This window comes from Vidua macroura, chromosome 3, assembly GCF_024509145.1.
Source record: "Vidua macroura isolate BioBank_ID:100142 chromosome 3, ASM2450914v1, whole genome shotgun sequence".
NCBI classification, from domain to species: domain Eukaryota; kingdom Metazoa; phylum Chordata; class Aves; order Passeriformes; family Viduidae; genus Vidua; species Vidua macroura.
The window spans coordinates 53,660,841-53,681,920 of record NC_071573.1 but is presented as its reverse complement, the minus strand read 5'-3'; the positions used below and the strand labels follow the sequence as shown (position 1 = coordinate 53,681,920).

The window sequence follows — 21,080 nt, the reverse complement described above, 5'->3', positions numbered from 1 at the left end:
CTAGTAATGTTAATACATAGACAAATTATACATTAAAATATTTTATTACAGTACAGACAATTGGGCTCAAAATTAATACAAATTAAGATAAAATATTTACAAGGTAATGTGTACAGTGTAGCTGTTTGAACAGCATAAACAAGAGTATGTCTAAAAAACCACATTCCTTTAGTATGAAGTAACAGAGAGCAGACCCCCAGCTGTTCAAGGGGAACATGCATCCATTGCCAAAGGCTTTCTGAAGAATGAGAGACTTTGGAACAAGATTTGTAAAGTTAAGAGGAAAAATATTTACTTTATAGAAAGAAAAATCTGGGAGAAGAAGGAAAAAAAAAAGCATTACTTCATTCTGCTGCTCTGTGCTATTCTTAGATCACTATCATTAGTTCTTCCCCAAACTTACACACCCCAGGCAAAAAAAAAAAAAAGGGTTTTTTAGTAACTTGCTGTAATACTGCCACCAGATGCCTTTTAGATGCAATAAAAAACAACCCAAGGAATTACGAAGAGTTTGCCCACTTTTTAAATAGAAAAGTCTTCACTTACAATGTTTCTTTCAACAAGAATATTTTTAATGGGCGAAGTATACTTCGGTTAGAAGAAAATATGGGCTCACTCCCACTTTCCTCAGAGTGCTCTTTCTGCTGGTCTGCCACTCCTACACCATTATAAAATTAACCCAAGTCTCATCAGTAGTCGCCAGGGATTTGTTATAAATACACCATCCATTCGTAAAAATGTGCAGATCATTTCTCTAGTTGCTGAGGGGTACTAAAAGCTTCATAAACATTAGCAGCAAAATCTTTCACTTGTTCCATCATCAACAGGTCCTGGAAGAAATAATAAAATAAACTTCCTTAATCAAACACATTCCCCACTATTCTGCCTGTTCTGTAGTACAGAATTCCTAAGAAAAGCACCTGGCATTCCCACAGGCACAACTCGAACTTCTTGCTTTAGAGACGTTTAGGAGCAGACCTGCAAGTAGAACCAAGGCCAAAAGTTTGTGCTTCTGCACAGTTCAGCAGAAGAAATTTTTAGAAAAGCAGTGTATTTTTGGAAGATACCAATTGACAAAAAGTTTGTTATGGTAATTGTTTTCAAATTATTTTTAAAGGCACTGAAATTAAACAAATTATTAAAAAGAAATATACAACATTAATTTCAAGATTTTGCTTGGGATGCTGTAAATAAGGCAGATTCTTACCTGAACAAAGTAACTGGGTGTTTCACTGCATACTGAATGGATCTGTCCATTTATTATTGGAATTATCTTGGCTAAAGGAAGACTGACACTGGAAAGACTAGGAAAGAACAAAAAATATTGACCTGCTCAGACACAGATGAAGCCACTGAAGTGTGATTATAGAATTCTAAGTAATTACCACTTAAAAAGTAAGAATTTAAAGACTGCAAACTAAAATGTATGGATGAAGGGTTTTTTCTCCATATCAAGACTTTCCTTTAATGTAGAGAAGTAATTCAATTCCAGTCCATGTTCCTATTGCACAGTTTCACACTTGCTTCTCATGCAAGAGTATTATGGTTTAGTCAGAGTCTTTGCATGTGTATGCAAGTAGACAGGTCATAGAAGTGCCTGTCTACACTTTCATGCTATTTCAAACTAAACCAAGCTTCGGCAGATAGCCAAACTACAGACTTTGGGGTATTTTAAATTATGTAAATAGTATATATTTAAATTAAAACATAACTCTCTGAAAGCCAAGTCACTACAATAAACATACATAAACCCAGTTATCATTCCAGGTTTTAATTTTAATATTTGAGAAAGAATATTTCAAGGATTTGAACTCAGCTTTTGGATTTGTAATGCTCTCACCACATTGCTTAAAATCAAAGTTAACTTCAGATTAAAAGCTATTTTTAAACATTATTCTAGGAGGATGTAGAAAATCCTGCATGTTACTGCATTTTATCTGCATACCAGTGAAACCTAAAGCTCCATGGCAGCTTTGGCTCCCTGTCACTGGAGGATCAGGGCAATGCCCGCACCCCCTTCCTTGAGAGCCACAGGAAATGATGGAGACTGGGGTGCTTGGAGCTCATGAGCTGCAGGGGAGGGAGGGCTCTCCTTCTCACAGCCTCACTGGGCACATCTGTCAGGAGTCAACACCAGAAGGTAAACCCTCCCCAGCCCAAAAGGCAGTCTGCCTGTACCGAGTTCAGGCAAGAAGTGGGTACAGATCATCTGACCTCTACTTCTAGGTCTGCAAGTAAAGGTGGGAAAGAATGTCACCTAATTCCAGTGATTTCATGGGTGGAAGGAAACGTGAATCTTCCTAGCTGCCTACTTGGCCAAAGTGAGGAGAACTCAGTGACCCTTGAAGAGCAAGAAGCAGAGTAATATTTCTAGCACAAGAACTCCAAGAAGGTAGGAAAATCAAGAGTCTTTTTGGAATTCACTATGAATCCAAAGCATTACTGACATGAGAACCACAACAAAAGAAAACATTTACCTATTTACAGAGCTGTTTTGAGAAAGGTCTTTTTCAGTAGGTCTAAAAAATTCTGCCATATTGTCCAGCAGTCGACTGAATCCTCTATTTAAACATGTGCTCAGAACTGTACTGAAGTCTGGACTGAAAAGAAAGAAAAATATAAAGAAAGGTTTTATTCCTAGGTTTATTTTTTTTCAAACAAAAAGCCCTGCAAGTATTCAGTGCTACAGGTGTGCCTCCCCTCACGGGTGATGTGTGAACCAAACAAATGCCACTATCATTGCCACTTCATTGAAACAACAGCTCCCATAACGACCTGAACTCTACCCGAAGATTACTAAAACCCACATAAACCTGAAGCATTCCTCACTTCTATTTCTTACTAAGTAATAACACAGAAGGGACTTAACCTTAAAGTGCCCCACATCCCTAGCAGCTGAACTGTAAGAATAGTTTGACATTTGTTTTAATTCCCTGATATCTTATGTTTATTATAGGAGCCTCACTTTTACCACCTCTCTGGTAAAAGGACACATACAACCACCCTCAAAACCATGTATTAAAAATATATTCCAATAAGCCAAAACTGGTGTTCACTTTATCAAAGTAAGTAAATCCAATAAAATTACTCTAAATTTACCCTGCTTTAGCAGAAAAGAAGTACTCCTCTGTTCCTACATTACTACAGAGTGGGTGAGGAAGAGATAATAGGTCTGATTGCCAAGGACATCCTGGGTATCTTGTTAAGGCAGCATTATTTCTTTAAAAGTTTGAGAGCTCACAAATTTTGAAAATCCCAGCCTACAACTGATAAATATAAAAATTTAATGCAGAATGGTTACATTTCTCAAAGGAAAAGTCAGCTTTTTGTATGAAAGTAATTGTCTTACATAAACAATAGTTTTGAGGAGGAGTTTAATGTGAATACAGCTTATTTCTCTATACCTTTCTAGCATATCTCTAGTTTCATTCAGTAATTTAATTGTAGCAATGTCTCTTTCTGTGAGTCCACAGGCCTAGAAAAACCAAAGACAGACACTATTACCAAGTGCCATCAGCAACTGTAAGAGTAACAGCAGAAATAGGAAAGCTGAGTATCATGAAATTAAGTCAAAATGTACAAGTCAAATATAAAAGAAAATATTGTTGCAAATCAGATTCTTTCTAATTTGTCTTTTAAATGGTCACTGTAGGATTTTTAACTAAAAACAATACTAGCAGGAAATACCAGACTATTTAAGGAAGTAATTTTTACAATTCTGACCTTCAATACTGAAATTATCCCAGTGTATCAGATAAAGTTAAAGCAGTAAATGCATGTAGCCACATGCTGAAGCCCAGGTTTCCTCATCATACCAGTGTAACACCAAGTGAAGAATGAGTTTTCTCCAGCCTTTGGTGTGGATGGAGACAAACACCTTCACAAAATTTAAGAAATTTATCTTGCAACTGAGATTAGATACACTTTTCTCTTGACTCCTGTTCATTTTTCAGCCCAAAGCATCAAAGGACTCCAGCACACCATTCTCTAGTGCACCAGCCAAGATGCTCCAACACTTCATTAATATTGCTGGTACACAAGTACAAACAACACAATTTATCTTAGGACTGAGTTAAGCTGTGCTGAGTCACAGCATCTTTCACAGGATAAAGGCAGTAACTGGGCTGCATTTCTGAGCACAAAGCTGACATTCTGAGGGTGACACTTGTTTTCTGTCAAATCTGAAGAAAATGCAACTGTGCCTAGATTAAAGAAATAAGGACATTTGATTTATGACGAAGAGGCTTCGCCATTTATTAAAGACACAGATGCCATGGTACACTAGAGGACTGTTATACACCCTTCCTTCTCCAAAAAAAAAAATCCCAAAAAAAAAACACCACCAAAAAAACCAAAAAACAAACCAAAAAAGCAGAATGAAAAAGGTGAAAGGAATTGAATCAAGTACCTGGCTAGCCAAAGGGTTTTCTTCATCTGGCATCAGATAATGGCATAAGGGAGAATAAGATGCAATCTGATCTGAATCTTTATGTTCCACTACTTCCCTGATATCTTTAAGTTTCTGTTCCAGTTCCAGAAGAGACAGGGTCTGCTTAAGGGAAATACTGGAAAGGAAAAAGACTAGTTTTGATTGCAAAGTGAGTTTCTACCAATAACATGTTTACAAGTAACAAAATTCCAATCAGCTACATGGGTTTGCACTGGCAGACACAGCCTGCTGTAATAAAAGCATTGTTTTGAAAAAGTCAATATGCCTGCTTTTGTTTCCCCCAGTTCTTATAAAACTCTTTATTTTGGGAACAGTCATCACAATAAAACTTAAAAGCTGACCACAGATAAATACAGGCTCTTACCTTCCAAAAACTTTATGCACAGCTTGTTTAACAATCGTTATTAACTCAGTCAGTCCTAAAAGGAAGAAAGTAAAAATTATTCTAATGATTTGTTCAAGTCCTCAAAAAAGCAGAATTTTGTAAGTGTAGTTAGCTCTTAATAAGCGCCATACCATCTCCTAAAAGGTGCTGAATGCTTGATAAATATTGCTGCTGGACTTCAGGGGGTGCTAGTGGTGTCTGTGGGGGGAAAAAAACCCAACAGTTCTGTAACATGTCAACAGTAGAGAACAATGCAAAAATAATTTCAAAAATCATTTTCTTAATCTTTGTAATACTCTTCAGCAAACAGACTGCCCCACTCTCTTCAGCTTTGTACTGACTCTTCCTACCCATCAACCCCTGAATCTGTCATAAGTCTTCTGGCATTCTTTTCTTTAAACTTATACAGATTTCTCTTCCATCTTCAGTGGCATAGAAAAATCTTTCACTTTTCATTCACCTAAAGGGAACTCTCTTAAAAACCTTCATTGCAGGTGAAAATAGACTCTCCACCACCCCAGAAATTAAATCTAGTGGAGTAAGTTATTTATGCTGAAATCTAATAAAGGCTTATCTGACAGAAAAGAAGCTTTCAGAAACCAAGACAGGATTCCAGTTAGTCCCAATGGAATGCCTCAGAGTTGGCCCTGTCAACCTACTTCTCTATGAGAAACTAACAGAGAGGAAATGTTTCTAGCTTGAACTCATTCTGCCCTTCTAAAACAGCTTTTTCAGGTTTTACAAAATTAAGCACTACCTCAGTCAACTCTGGCCTTCCTATTGAAAGCTCTTCTCCATCCTGCATTGACATGCTGTTCCTTGACTCTCAGCAGGAGCTATCACAGGGGGGCAGATGAGAACTAATCAGCTTGCATCCATTATTTTTAGATAAGACATGCAGCAATTTGCAGGTCCCACTCCCTGCAATGGGTACTTGCTTACTGTGGGAGTGATCTATTTTTACTGAGCAGTGATACACTATATCAACAAAAACCAGCTCTTCTACCTTGCTTGACCCCACCAACAGACATTTAGGTAAATGGTCTTTTGGAGTGAAACCAAACAGTCAAAATTTCAAAGACAACATTTTTCTTCTTTAATCTCAGAAAAATTTAAGTGGAGAAATTAATGTATGTACTAGGAAGACCTAATATTATATATACATTTACTTCCATATCTTGAATCATTCACATGGTATTATCATTTCACAAAAAATCAAAGCAAAGAAATAATTTCATGTTGGTGTTTAGATAGAAAGAAGCCTTCTTTAGGTAAGACAAATGCAGACAAAAGCCATTCTCCAATATTGCTGGTATTCAGGTAAGCAACAGTATCACCACGTCATCCAAATTTAGATGCTATTAAAGGACATCAATATATCGCACTGCCAGTAATGCTTCCACGTACCCCACTCTTGTAAGGACCCTTGGTTTCATTCCAATAGTCCAAAACTGTGCCCTTTTCAAATAATCCTTTCCCTTCCAAGGAAGTACAAGTCCTACCTTTGAAACAAAGCGAGACACTTACTGTGCCGTTCTTGCCGAGCGCGGCGTTATCCAGGTAGATGTAACCGCCAATGATGTTCAACTGGACTCGCAAGAGAACCACCAGCATGCAGGTGCTGTACACAGCAACAATACTGCGTGTGAAACCTTGGGAAGACAGAACAGAGGGACTGCCAAGTCAGGGAAATAAGGATAAGTCAAGGGGAGAGAGTGCTCTCCAAGCCTCAGAAGTGCTGATTAATTTTAAATATGCAGTCACATTTCTCTCACTGGTTGTCATAACGTGTTTTCACAATACATACCCAAGATGATCATGAGTCTAACATGCTAGATCTACATCTGAAGTGTCCCATTTAAAGTCCTATATTAATACAATTTTACATTACCCAAGTTATTTTTGAGAAAAAAAAATCATAAAAGTTGTTCCAAAAGGAAAATGTTGAGAAGGAAAACTTGTTGACTCAACAAACTCAACAAATGTTTGTTGAGTCAAATCATCTTTCTTCGTTAGGCCAGGAAATACACAGCCTATGTTAGCCCTCATCATGCAATTCAGACACAACTGCAGCTTGTCAAAAGTGTTACCTAAGACAGAAGTAGCTAAGATCTAAAGAAGGAAAATTAAAATGAGCATCAGCTACCAGCCAGTAGGCAATGACAGCGTGTAGAAGAAGCATCGTGAATAGATACAGAAGGGAAGAAAGGAGTCAGAACAAAAGTAGGATCTGTAAAGGTGTTATGAAAAGGAGAAAAAAACAAAAGGAAGCAAAGAAGTAATGGTAGATTTTCACTGCTTAATTATCGGAGTTTACTTTTTCCTCCCTTCCACTGCTTCCATCAGCCAACAAATAAGAAGATGATCCAAAGGCTTCATGATCACTGCTATAGTGGTTCTCTCCAATAGGCTTAATAAGAGGGAACTCCTGGCCACGTAAAGGTGAACCTACATTTCTGATTGAATTTCCATTACATTCAGCATAGAATTTTGAAACTAGTTTCACTTTATTGTGATGGCACAGAAAGGTCTCTCAAAGTTTTATTGAGCAGGGTATCAGGAAGGCCAATAAAATTCTTCACCTTGGTCTCTGAGCTTCTAACTTCCCATGGGGCTAAGAAAAGTTCCTTCATGAAAAGCCTTTGGGGGTGCAGGGGCAGGGAGGAGGTTTGCCATGTGTGTTACACTATCTTCATATCTACTGAAACAACCCAGTGTAAAGTTTGTTTTAAATGGTGTGAAAGACATTATAAATCTACACCAAATAATTATGCAGATGTAATCTTTCATTTGCACTTACTTATTATCTTTAAATCCTCCCAGATTTCTAACTTGTTTGCTGGCCTGTGGGAAAAATAAATGGAAATATTAAGTATCATATTTTACTTGGAAATTAACAAGTATGTTAAATGACATAGTAGTGTTCTAAGGCAAACTTATTTAGATATCATAATTACTCAAATCATACCCAGGTCTGTATCTCATTCAAGAAAGTCCTTGTTCAAGAAAGCAGTATATAACAAGACACTATAAAGGCAAAGAAAAGACATTCAAAGTTTAATGTATAAATGTAGTGTTTAGTGATGTCAATTACACACTTACATGATCAGTTTTGAGTTACTACAGCATGCAGTCAGAAAAAGCCACTGATGGAACAAAGTGGTCTTTTCTGGGGCCTTGACTCTCTATATTTAGTGTTGACTCAGTTCAGCAGGACTTTCTGTGCGTAATAAATGCAGGATCAGAATTTCATTATCCTATTTTCCTGCAAGATTTACCATTGCCTGATGTGTTTAAAGTTCATATTTGATCATCAAAACCAAAGAGATCACAACCAACCATGGAAAAGAAGTCTTGCACCATCCACACCAATACATGTTGATCTTTTTTCTCTTGTTGAGGCGTGTTCACTTTTTTGACCTGACAGCTCCTAGAAGTTTATATTCTGCAGTCATCAAAGCAAGACTATAGATTGCATAGATATACCTGAACTGCCTGAAGTACACTACATATTTATAACTACTATCCAGAGTAATCTTAGCAATACAGCAGCAGTAGCAGGAATAAGAGCAAGCTAACCATCTAAAATTTTCACCAGCGATTCTCACCTGTTAAGCACTGTCAGTAAAGAACGGCTACTGTCTATTGTGGGAGATAGATACTGTAGAAGTCACTTAGTGAAACATTTGGTAATTTCTTAGGATCAGAATTAACACTTAAATATTTAGAGCCAAGAGTTCAAATTAACCTGTACTTTACCTAGTTTATAAAAAAAAACACCCAAAGCCTAGCACTTCTAACCAGAAATAATTTCTCTTTACAGGCACAACATGTGCACTTTGGCATTAGTTTGAACATTCTATCACTTACATATATAATTTTTTTAATGTTCACCACTATCAAATAATGCAAATAAAATGATACAATAAACTATTAAGTCTGCAACTCTGAAAACTAAAGAGACAGATTAAATAAACAGTAGCTGAAAGAGATACACGGATCCATGGCAAACAACCAATTCACGTACTTTTTGCAAGCTACTCTATGCAAGTTCTTAAAGCTTTGCTAAAACAAAACAAAGGACTTTGTAAAAAAATACTCTAAAATTTCTATATATAAAACATATAATGGGACTCAAAGCTACTTATCAGGGTTAAGTTCTTTATGCAGAATGAAGAGATATAGAGAAGCCGATATATCATCAGACAACTACACTTCCATCTATTACATCGAAACATTTTCTAGAGATCATGCCTACAGAGCTTCTCCCTACAACGTAAGGCAGCAGCCAGATAACAGTAAAGTCTGCAAGTACTAAGCCTAACAGTGGAAATTAATTTTTCATCCCCTGCAATTCATCTCCTGCAATTTACTAAGACTCAGCTGCTACTCAAAACTCAACTTTTACTTCACATTTATTTATTTGGGAGGCCATTCTCACTATGGAAGCAAAGGGCAATGCAAACAGAAACCAGAGGTTTGGAATAAAGCTAAGTGCTGAAGAGGTGGGAGATGTGCAACATCTGCAAGGCTGCAGAAGCAGGGATTTCACCTTATCTGATCTAATCACTGGGCTTTAAAAAGACAAGGACAGATAGAGCAAGAACATCTGTGGTCTTGGGTCCTGTTCTCTCTTAAATTTCTCTGGAGGTCTGAAGACTTCAGCCTCTTTACACCCCCAGTGTAGTGCTGGCCACCTCAAATTTAAGGAAGTGAGTGGATTTCAAGTTAAAGGAGATTACCTAAGGCATAATATGATCTGTAACATATGATAACATAGATCCATTTTATGTTAAGCCACAACACAGATTATGTGTTATCTTCATGGACATGAAAGAAAGGTAAATCTCCACATCTGCTCTTTTGTATACTCAACAACAGCATTCAAGGGTCAAGAGCTGTGTGACTGATCTTCTAAAATGGAAGTAGAAAGCAAAGAAATCTATACCTCCATTCACAGCAGAGCTTCTTCAAAGAATCACTTCAAAGTGGAGCAAGCTTTGATGGCTGATTCCATTATCTGTGCCTTCACAATCCCTTCCCTACATTTCAGTTCAAAACTTCCTCAGTGTAAGTAAAGTAAGGAGTATTAAGACACAAATTGCACTGTAAGATACACTCTAAATGGCCATCCATGCTTACAGAATGTTGCATGTATCAAGCATTAAAAAAAAATTTGTTTTCATAAGTGCATACCAATAACAACAAAAAAAGCCTATCTCTATTTTCACTAGGATTGTTGGAACTCAGAGGTGCATCAGTGTACCCCTACACTGTTTCAACTGGTCAAACAATTTAGAGACAGCAGGTGTATCTTGATAAAAGAATGGTTGCTACCGAGAACAAAATAAGGTATTTGTCTTCACCCCTGAACAAAGGATTAAAAACTGTGGCAGACTATTTGCTGCACAGTTCTGATGTCATATTTGGTGATCCACAATCTCTTTTGTTTGTTCAGTTTAATTTTTTCACTGAATAAGACTTATATTATGATAAATACATTTATTCCATAAAAATTAACTTCACCCAATTTCTTGCTCTTTGGGGTAAATAATATGCAATAACAGTTGCAAATACTCAGAGTTTATTATAAAAAGATAATTCAGGTTGCAATTCCCCCTTTAAATCAGGCTGCTCTGTTGTGGAAGTTTTTGGACTGAAAAAAGCAGTGACTGAATAGGTGACCTATTAAATGTCAGACAGCTGAAGTTATAGCTGTATAAGCAAACTAGTGACAGGTAAACTAGAAAGACAGACTAGAGTGACTCAGAAATCCTGTGGTTAATTGCCTACATAACACTTTTACTCTGTGACATATGCCAAGCAATTTAGGTTTAAGATATGCTATTATGCAGCTTATGTATTTAAAACCAGGCTATTTGTTTCTGCAGTTGTAAGGAATTTCAAGGTGTTTTCTGACAGGGAAGCATTTCTGTTAATGTATGACATGTTCCTATTTGTTGAGCTCCAAAAATAAAATTTAAAAATTACTTCTCATCACTTACATGCATTTGCAATCTCATCTTGGATACTTTCCACTACTATTCATGTCTGAACTTGGTAAGATTACATAAACATTTTTACAAACACAACATCAACAACTCAGTTGTACTCAGTCATAATATTCTGTTCTGTTTAAGATATAACTAGATCCTCCAAGTACTTTTACCTACCTATCTTATAACCATTTCAACAAAAAACACGGCTCTCACTGCAGCACCTTATAGGAAGTATTATTTCCTGTAATTTTTGGAAAATGGCATACCTATCAAAATACATGTAACATGACAAAATATTTACATAGTGATTTCAAAATACCTTAAGACTAATGATTCAATGAGACACTAAACCAAAATTCTGCACACTCTCTACATTATATAATTCGAAAAAAACTTGCCATCAAAACAAGTGGAGCTCAAAACAAGTGGAGTTCAACACATTTAAGACAGTCTTACCTATTTTTAAGAAGAGATGTGAGACTCTCAGAGTTTAACTGATGCATTAAGGCATCCCTCAGTGTTGGAAGCATTGACAGCACTGTTATTAAAAGGAAAAAAAACAAACAACAAAACCTGTCAACATCAACAAAAATCCATTATAAACCCATCCTCAGCTCACACTCAATAGCTGCTATAGGATGTACCTCCCACTGCTCAACAGGCAAAGCTGGGAGGACAAGCAAAATAGGAAACCCAGAGAGTACTCAGAAGGGCAATAACCTGTGAGCCTCTCAGGAGCTGGGGCACAATGCTGCCCTTACATGACCATGTGGTTTTTTTACTGGCTCCAGCTGCAGATGTGTATTCACATCCTGTATATACATGCCTCCAACTCCCCAGAAGAAAATCTGGCAAAAACCTACACTGCTGCATTTCTCCCAGGGAGAAGAAAAAGATCTGAGGTTTGTTTTTTCTAGCAAGAGAACTGGAGAAAGGTATGTTAAAAATGAGAGAAAGCTAGTGGGAAAAATCCTTTACTTTTAGAACAATGTCTGATCTGCTGTTACTTGACAGGAACAGGAAATGGAAAACATGATAAATACTAAGAACAAAGTGTGAAAAATCTTGTCAGGAATGCACGCTGCCAAACATAAGATACTTTGCACAAAGAAGGGCAAAGAAAAACCTAATCCTTGCAGCAAGATCACTCCCAGCAGTACAAAATGGAAAAGATGAAAATAAAATACCAATTGGTCAGGGTAAACAGGTTAGACTTACAGCCACCCAAGAAGCCATTACAAATTTCAACAGAAAAATAAAATACTGCCTAATTTGTTTAATAAAAATAGTTTTGAATGGCCTGTATTTACAATTACAAGGATTTTGTTAAAATTCTTCTCTGTCATTGCCTTTGCAAAAATCCCAAGGCTGGTGCACTAAGAAAAAGTACTTTGGCTTTTTGCTCTCCAGCTAGTCAGGTACCTCCTAACTGTGTAGGAAACTGATGGGCTGATGTACTTCTTATTAAAAATTGCCCACCAAGTTCTCCATGCAGGTTACTAACAATGTGATATAATTAATAAAATAATCCTCCTGTAAATTCAGTATTGTTTGAATCTAAATGTTGTTTCACACCTCAACACCACATGCAGTTTAAGGCAAAAGGGTCCTGGAGTGACAAAAAATTGTAACCTGCATGTATACTTGTAGATTTATTGATGATAAGGGTTCAGAGGCCCTCTAAAATCCCTTTAATCCTCTACTCTTCAGACTCTATTTGCAAAACAACTCTATTTATGCACCAGTATTTAATTAAGATTTTGAATTTACCTACATTTCTTATTCCTCTTCCATCCTGACAATATGTAGCATAAATCCCCAAATACCTCCCCCTTATCTAAACCAGTAGCTATTTCCTTGTCTTACCTGTCATATTGCACGTCCTCTGATTACTCTCAAAATGGTACTGCCTTCGTGCTTGGGCAATGTACTCAGCTGCCTCTCGTTCCTGGATTTCTCTGATTTTCTTCTGCCCATATTTTCCCAGCAAATAGACTCCTACAGAGAAATATCCATATTAGAAGATGCTTTTAAAAAGTGAGAAAGGTCCTTTAACCGCTTTATTTGATTTTAAAGCATAAGGGCGTATAGTGGGGTTTTTTGGATATGGAGGTCTTGAGTATTTTAATAATCATTGGCAACGCAATACTCAGAAAGAATGCTTTCAAAATTAATTAAAATGTCAAGGATTATGACTTGAATCAGTAGAAGAAACTTTCCTGAGAAGAGGTATCTTGCCATTCAGAGAAGACATTTTTGGTACTACTGCAATGTGAACAACTAGTACTGAAGAGACTGAAACAAAGAAGAGAAGCAACTTTTCTTAGGGTAAGAAAAACAAAGAAGAGAGAAAACAAACAGAAATTCATAGTCTAGAGATGGATGAAAATTAATTTTTTTTAAAGATATATTTCTAAAACTAGTAGAAGTAAGAAATAAAATTCAAGTACTAAAGATCACATATGAGAAAAACATTACAGATCAACACTTCCTTCACTTGGTCCTGAAACTTCCATAGGAAGAACCTTCGTTTCAATGGGGCTCGACTGTGCCTCTTTTTTTTTTTTACCACACCTGGTTCCTACTTTCCAGCCACACTCTTCTCTTGAGGGTCTGACCATCCCTCATCCCTCTCACTATGAATCTTCATTTCCATTAAGACAGAACAAAAATCTTTGTTTTGCATTTTCACCTCTTCCAACACACATCCCTCTGAGGTTCTCCCCAACTGCTTGTCCCACACCATCAAGGGTTCAGATATCTATCCAGGCTGCCCACAGTTGGTCCCATCTTTCTTCATCTCTGCCCCCTTTTCTAAGCCATTCCTCAAGATGCCACTACACCTTCTAAGCTTATCCTCAGCAATTTTGCCCACTGTAAGCTGATTTCCATTAATTTCTCCCCCTCCACCCAAGGCTTCTTACAGCACCTACCATGTGTCAGGCTCATCTGCTGCCTCCTATATGCACTGGCAGCAGCAGTTTACTACTTAGGTGTGTAACCAGCGTTCCCTGTGTTCTCTCATGAAAGATTTGGAGGGGGCACAGAGATAAGGGAGGAACAAACCCATGCAAAAAAAGACTATTGTACAAGTTAATCATCTGCTGTCTGTGTGGACTAATACTTTAATTACTGAAGCTCCTGTCCAGAGGGCCAGCTCCAAATCTGTCAGGTCAATAACAGCACACAGAAAAAATATGAGTAACAAATCAAGTATTTTAATTTTTTTTTTCCTCACAGTACTTTCTAAGTTGTAAACACAAAGCTTTCTTCAAAGTCCAGTTTTCACATTTAGAAGTCAATATTGGAACAAATGAGGCATTTAACAGTTGCTGAAGGCTGAAAGTTTCAACACTAATTTTATAAACCAAATCTACAAAAACTAAAAAAAACCAAAACCCTACAAAAAACCCTAACCAAAAACAAACACACAAACCTCAAAAACAAACCCAAACTTCCCAAGATATTGAATTCAGCTACATTTTTAAGGTTATTAAAACCTTCAAAAATATTCCCCAAAACTATAATCAGTGTTTGAAAAGCCTTGTCAACTTTGTGCTCCAATGTCCATAGCTGTAAAAAAATCCAGCTATTTATACTGGCAATATGTTTGCTCACAAGCAACTACAAGCCAGACCAGTCTGGAACAACCACAGTCACTTCCATTTCCCAAAAGCCTTATAAAAGAGAAATGGGTCTCTCCCTCACTTCAGCCTTTAGGCAGACTGCCCATTTGCCATATGAAATGTTCACTTCGTTAGATGCAAACTTTAATATTATGGGTCCATATACAAAAAATGCAATTCCACCAATTAACTGTTAATCAAAAATGAGACTTCACAATCAAGATTATTTTCATCTAAAATGTTACCAATTCCTGCCAAGGATATCTATTTAGAATACAACTGTCAGGTTACTGATTTTTTTTCAGCTAACACACTGAAATAAAAACATGTTTTTTAGCATTAGTGATCAATTCTTGAATGCAAGATTTTCTCAATCATTTTACCCCACTACATTTTTCACATTACATTAACATATAGTAATTTGTCCAAATTACTACTTTTGTTTACTTTCCCTGCGCCCCAAAATAAATCCTTTTATCTCCAGGTTTTGTACAAGAAAAGTCATAAGTATAAAAAAGACCCTTCCTGAATGTAGACAGACATGAATGTCATAGCAGACATGCAAACAGTTCAAGAAGAATCATGTGTGCCCTGGAGGGATACAGAAGAGCAGCAGCTTTGAGATTGAGACAGCTTAATTGCTTAACTCCTGCTTGTTAGGGCTGTGTGCCCACTCTGTACTAAGACCTGCTGTGGCCTGGGAGGGTACGAAGTTGCAGTAGCTGTCATCCAGGTTTAAAAGGAGTCTCCAGATAAAAACACTTGTCCGAGACAATGCAACACATTGTTTACACAATGCAATACAACAATACAATACAACATAGTTTTTCCCTCCCTTCCTGGAATTAAGGTATGACTTTGACCCACTGTTAACAGATGTTGCTTAATCCAGGATCATCCTCTCTCTGGAATGTGATGCATTAGAAGTAAACAAAAGTAAAAGCTGCACCACCCACCTGCCCACCTTAAGCAAACCCAGCAAACAGCAGTAAGCTTGAGGCCTGGTTGCCAGCAGCAGACTCTCTCTGTTACCAACTGCACAGAAGCTTGTAAGCTCCTCTAAGTCACCTGGAGGGCACAGCACGTCACTTGTGAAACTCAAGTCTCAGCTGTAGCAATGAACTTCTGCCCACTGCACTCATTCCTGAGAACAGCAGTGGAGCCTCTGCAAGTCTCTGGCTTATGAGACACTTCAAAGAGCTGCCAGCCTGGGGGTTGGCTTGCAGGGATGTGTGCATTTTTCTTCAGGACAATCATGTGTATCTATATTAATATGTTGCATTAATTCAGAGGACTTGACAATAACACAGACTAATTCTGGACTTAGAAGTCCAGAATGAATACAATCACACAAAATCATCATGTGGAGTTGGAAGCAGGACCAGAGAAAGCCACATCAAAAAACTGCCACGATGTCAAGTCACCTAACAAACCTGTAAAAAACTAAGCTGACATTTTGGAAGTCTCTTGCTATAAACATGCAAAGCCAATATAAGCTTTTTATAATAACTAATACAACTTAGTTTTACCGCTCAGTATGGGATAGGAGGTCTGCAAAAAGCTGAAGCAGCAAGATTTACTCATGTCTAATTAGCTAAACTGTTGTATAGACGGAACTTCGTGCTGAATCTTCGCATATGTTTCACAAAAAAACAGGGATTAAGAATATTCAGAAATAGTGAGGCTGTGCAGGAAGTAATTCCTATGGAAAGTTTTTTCTATCTTCATCAAAATGTGAACTATAGAAAATACTATAGTCCCAACACATCTGATGTAGAGGGTTCAGAAACAGATGAGTGATACAAAAAACCATCACCTGATGTCAGATCCTTCAAGAACAGGAACCTCAGTTAGGATCTCAAACTACAACTGATACTGTTTTACAACTGATCCAGAAAGTGAATCATATTGACATATGCACTGGCTGTCTGTGCTGGATTTAGCTGGGATAGAGTTAATTTTCTTCACAGTAGCTGGGAATAGTGTTGGTAGTAGAGAGATGTTTGTAGTTGCTGAACAACTTACACAAAGGGTTTACACAAAGTCATGGCCTTTTTTGCCTATCACACCACGCCACCAGCAAGGAGGCTGGGGGTCAGAAGGAGCTGGGAAGAGACACAGCCAGGACAGCTGATCCCAGAAGGTCAAAGGGACACGCCACATCATAGGATGCCATCTGAGAAGTAAAATTAGGGGGGAATACAGGGGAAGGGGCAGCACTGTTCAGGGGCTGCTAAGCATCGGTCAGGCCTGATTCTGTCCCTCATCCCACCGGAGAAGGGGTGTGTGTGTGTGTGTGTGTGTGAGTGGCTCTGTGGTGTTTTAGTTGCCGGCTGGGAAGCACCCTGGGGTCTACAGCACCTATATCCTGTGGAAGCAACACTTTGATTTGAGATAAATATGATCTGATTTGGCTCCATATCCCTCTTTGGCTGTAGCACTGTATAGTCTCTTCCCACCTAAATGTAAGTAATGCAAGAAGTTTACAAAGTCTGTAGGCTCTTACATGTTTGCTCTTGTGGCCTGCAAGACGTAGGGTATTTCTCACATCACATAAGTTATGGCTTCCCTCTCCCTCAGCCCTTTCCTTTTTTCACAGGTGGAATGGAGGGCTGAGCAGAAGAATGGGATAGGTAATTAGGAGGCATCAAGTTTTCAGGAAACCTCTTTTACAACTCTAACTAACCTTTGCCCTCACTGCCATACTTAGGGAAAAAAAAAAAAAAAAGGGAAAATTTCAGTTTTAAGAATTTTATTATGTAGCAATTGTGCTGACACACAGAAGCCTGAATCCTTCCAGGACACAAACAGCTCTGTAAGTTGTGGTTTGTCCTTATGTTTAAGCAAGCCATGCATCAAGGGACATACAACTGTCCTGTTACAGTTGAAAACCATCTTTAAAACATGCAGGCACTAAAGCCTTATTCTCTTGGTAACCCTGAGTCTCACCAGAATATATTTAATGCCCCTGTGCTTACTCACAAACCAAGCCAACTTTCTCTGCTAAGCAGAGAGATTTCTGAACTGAAATAACTTTTTCTGCAAGCCAAAGGTTGCAACAGATTAAATTCAGCAATAATTAATGCACCACTGAAATCAGAACCATACATTCCAGACACACCCTGAGCTTGTTCTTCCACTGCAGCAACAGAATTTCAATGGTGAATCATTTTGTAGTATCTACTGAAATCCACCTTGAATGCTGAACATCAAGATAAAAACTACTTTAATCAAACTATCCAATAAAAACGTGAACATAATGTGTCCTTGCAGCTCCATTATGCTCTCTCTCTGCTTTCCATATTTCTAGTGGGTTTGATCCCAGACCACTAGATTTTGCTTGCTAGACGAGATTTAAGTCGTTTCAGTATGCAATGTATTTAATATTGTTAAAGAAAAGACTTCTAAAGAAAGGGTTTGTATAGGGTCTTTGCTAAGGTGAGGCCTTCTCAACCCCACTCTGTGGTTAAGGGGGAGTTACACATATTTTTCAGTTGCTTTTTCCCTCAATTTGAGCTCTTATTTAATGAGATTTGTATTTTCATAAACAGTAAAATCTCTTGTAGTGTTGGGATTAAGAGAAATTGCACGAAAAATGACAGACACTGATAACACACATGGAATCCACTTCAGTAAAGAGAGGAAAAGCTACCAACCAACCGATTTTGGTGCAGTAATTCAGTAACACAACATTGATACAATACTGTATTGAAACTCTTCTCTACTGTCTAATGAATCATAAAATATTCACATTAATCTCTGACCATGTGCAAGTTAAGGGCTTAAAATCATTAAATTTTGTGATGTCCTCTTTTCCTTGTTATACCCTCCTTCCCAGAATATGCACCTGCAGCTCTTAAAAAAACACCACAGAAATGTAGATTCCAGGCTCTGCTATTAAATCAGCAGATTTGGATGCTTTCCTTAAATCATTCTGTCACTTCCAAATATTCTGTCTTCATTTAAAAGCAGTGTGTAAAGTTGCATTCCATGTTTCAAGATTTGGCAGTATTTTTTGGAGAGTCCACCACAGATCTCAGAGTTCTGATTCACTGGTGGTGGCATTACTGTAGCTTGTGGAGTTTTTTTTAAGGTCTGATCCATACCTATGCAGATGACCAAAGCACTCAAGATTCAGCTGCTGAACAGCTATAAAACAGCACTCTGCAGTAATTCACTCCATCTCCCTTAAAATACCATGCTGCAAAGTAGCCGCTGGTGGAAGCCCGCATTTACTTTGGTCTCAAATGCACAAAAAGCAATTCTCTACGGTCCTCAAATACTACATGGCCTGAAGAAATAGACAATTGATCCATGCTGCAGAAAATGATAGCACAGTTTAATATTTTCAGTCAGAAGTTGACATGCTTATTAGAGGAAGAGCATCTTGGGTATCTTGGGTTGCTTTTTTTGTTTTGTTTGTTTGGGGTTTTGTGGTTTTTTTGTTTTGTTTTTTTGTTTTGTTTTTTTTTTTTTTTTGGTTTTGTTTGGTAATTCTTTAAATTATTTTATTTTTTTATTTTTATTCTTCAAATTATTTTGTTATAATTCTTTAATTATTTTAGTCCATAATTATTATTTTAAGCACACTTCACCCAGTCAGTAGCATTTTAGTGAAAGGGACACTGAGCTGTATATAAACAACACCAATCATAAGGAAAAAAACTGCAAACTCAGTCATACTAGGTTAGTTTGCAGGCTGGCAGAAGGCTGTTTATACATGAAGAATTTAAGATTTCAGGTTATGAGAGCCACAAGTTCCCAGATACCTGTTTTCCCACTTGGGAATTGATCCATATTTTCTCATTGAAACTGGGAGAAGTGATTTTTTACTATTCCCATGTGTCCACCCACCACTCTCACACAGGCAGTTGAAGGGGAGGGAGAACATCTTCCAGGTGACAGCCTGATGTGTAAATCTGTTCACTTAACATGGCGGGCTGCAAGTGTGGTGGTAAACATGACAGAGCCACAAAACCTGCAGGTGAGGGGGTGAATTGGAGGAGCAGTGTGACCAGTACCGCACTAACCATCACCCAGCCTATTATCATGGATTAACTGGCAGTCTTTGGAAAACCCCAGAAGGAACTAATGATGAAAGAATGCAGACGACAAGAACCACGGCAAGCCAGAAGTAAATACAATTCACCTTCACAGGGGACTTCACCTGAATATATGACAAAATATACAACAAAAGCCCTGTAGCCCTCAGAACATTCAACTGTTCAGGTGAGTTCCAGTTCTGTGTCATTTACACTGGATACAAGAACACTTGAAGACTGAGTGCACAAAGACATGGTTGTACATTTTGAGGAGTATCTAATCTCCAGCTGCACAGCTATGCACTTCATCGTTAAACAGAGAGACAGATCCAATGTGCTCTTTTAAATCCTTTTCCAACTAAAAACAACCCAAAAATAACTTCAAGGGAAGGTGGAGCTTACTAGACCATAACTGCCTGACAGTTTCAACAAGAGCCTTAAGGGAGAAATTGCTTGAATAATTAATGCAAATCCTCTCTGTGAAAGTTTTGTGTCTGCAACTAATCTATATTTGTCCAGAGAAGGGCAACTAAGTTGCTGAAGGGTCTGGAGCACACGTCCTGTAAAGAGTGGCTGGTTGGAGGTGTTTAGCCTGAAGAAAAGAGGCTCAGGGGGAGCCTTATCAGTATCTACAAATACCTGAAAGGAGACTGTAGCCAGGCTGGGTCCGTCTCTTCTCCGAGGTAACAAGTGACAGAACAAGAGCACATAGTCTTAACATGCACCAGAAGAGATTCAGGTATGACATTAGAGATTAGACACTGGAATGGGCTGCCCAGGGAGGTGGTGGAGTCGCCATTCCTGGAGGTGTTTAAGGAAAGACTGGATGTGGCACTGAGTGCCATGGTCTAGTTGACAAGACTAGACTGGTGTTCGGTCATGGGTTATACTCCTTCATCTTTTTTCCAATCTAATTGATTGTGTGATATTTGACAATTCACCTCAACGCACAAGTCACATAAGAAAGTGGAGGTTTTCAGCCTCCATCCCAAAAACAACACAAGTGTCACCCACGCTTCGCGCGCTTCAACGTTGTTTCAAAGTAACGCGATCACCCGCTGTAGGAGCACCCGGGCAACCCGAGTTCCAGTCTTTCAGGGCTCAGGGGACGATTCCCTTAAGCGTAGATTCCCTGCCTGCCTCGGGGGAAAGTCCTGCTGGCACCCGGGATCTCCCGGCGGCGGAGCACTTCGGTGTCCCAGGCGGGCGCAGGGCCGCGGCCCGGGGGCACAGAGCCTCTCCAGCCAGCGTGGGGCCCGCCTGGCCGCGGGGGGCTCGTGGGGCCCAGCGCCAGCTCCGAGGGGGCCTCTCCGGCGGGAGCTCCGCGGGGAGGCCCCACGGCCAGCACCGCCTTTCCCCCGTATCATCGCCCCCGCCCCTCGACCGGGCACTCACCGCCAAGAAAGGTGCCAAGGACGAGGCATTTCTTCTTGTGCCGCTTAAGAAAACTCCAGAGCGACCGGAGCATCCTGCGAGCCTGGCCCGCCCCGACCCGGCCACCCCTCAGGTCCCCGCGGCGGCGGAAGGGGCGGAGGCGGTGGCGGCGGCGGCACCGCCCGCGGTGCCCCGGAAACAGCG

At 38.9% G+C, this 21,080-nt stretch overlaps 1 protein-coding gene across 1 annotated transcript; it reads right to left on the bottom strand.

Annotated features, from left to right (window-relative positions):
• Positions 1-25: 25 nt before the first annotated feature.
• PEX3 (peroxisomal biogenesis factor 3) lies at positions 26-20,980 on the bottom strand. The gene is made up of 12 exons (XM_053972353.1): positions 20,898-20,980; positions 12,701-12,832; positions 11,291-11,372; positions 7,636-7,679; positions 6,363-6,487; positions 4,967-5,033; positions 4,815-4,869; positions 4,409-4,565; positions 3,405-3,475; positions 2,478-2,600; positions 1,208-1,304; positions 26-830 (listed from the first exon to the last, which is right to left on the bottom strand). Exons 1-12 carry the CDS (start codon positions 20,968-20,970, stop codon positions 747-749), a joined length of 1,110 nt encoding a protein of 369 aa, XP_053828328.1. The 5' UTR covers positions 20,971-20,980; the 3' UTR covers positions 26-746.
• Between the last annotated feature and the right edge of the window lie 100 nt (positions 20,981-21,080).

What these genes read in the sequence shown, in the direction of transcription:
- PEX3 (XM_053972353.1), bottom strand. Translation starts at nt 20,970, where the DNA reads ATGCTCCGGTCGCTCTGGAGTTTTCTTAAGCGGCACAAGAAGAAATGC. An exon ending in CCTTGGCACCTTTCTTGGCG is followed by an intron (nt 12,833 to 20,897) that starts GTGAGTGCCCGG and finishes ATTTCTCTGTAG; the next exon opens with GAGTCTATTTGCTGGGAAAA. An exon ending in GAGGACGTGCAATATGACAG is followed by an intron (nt 11,373 to 12,700) that starts GTAAGACAAGGA and finishes TTTTAATAACAG; the next exon opens with TGCTGTCAATGCTTCCAACA.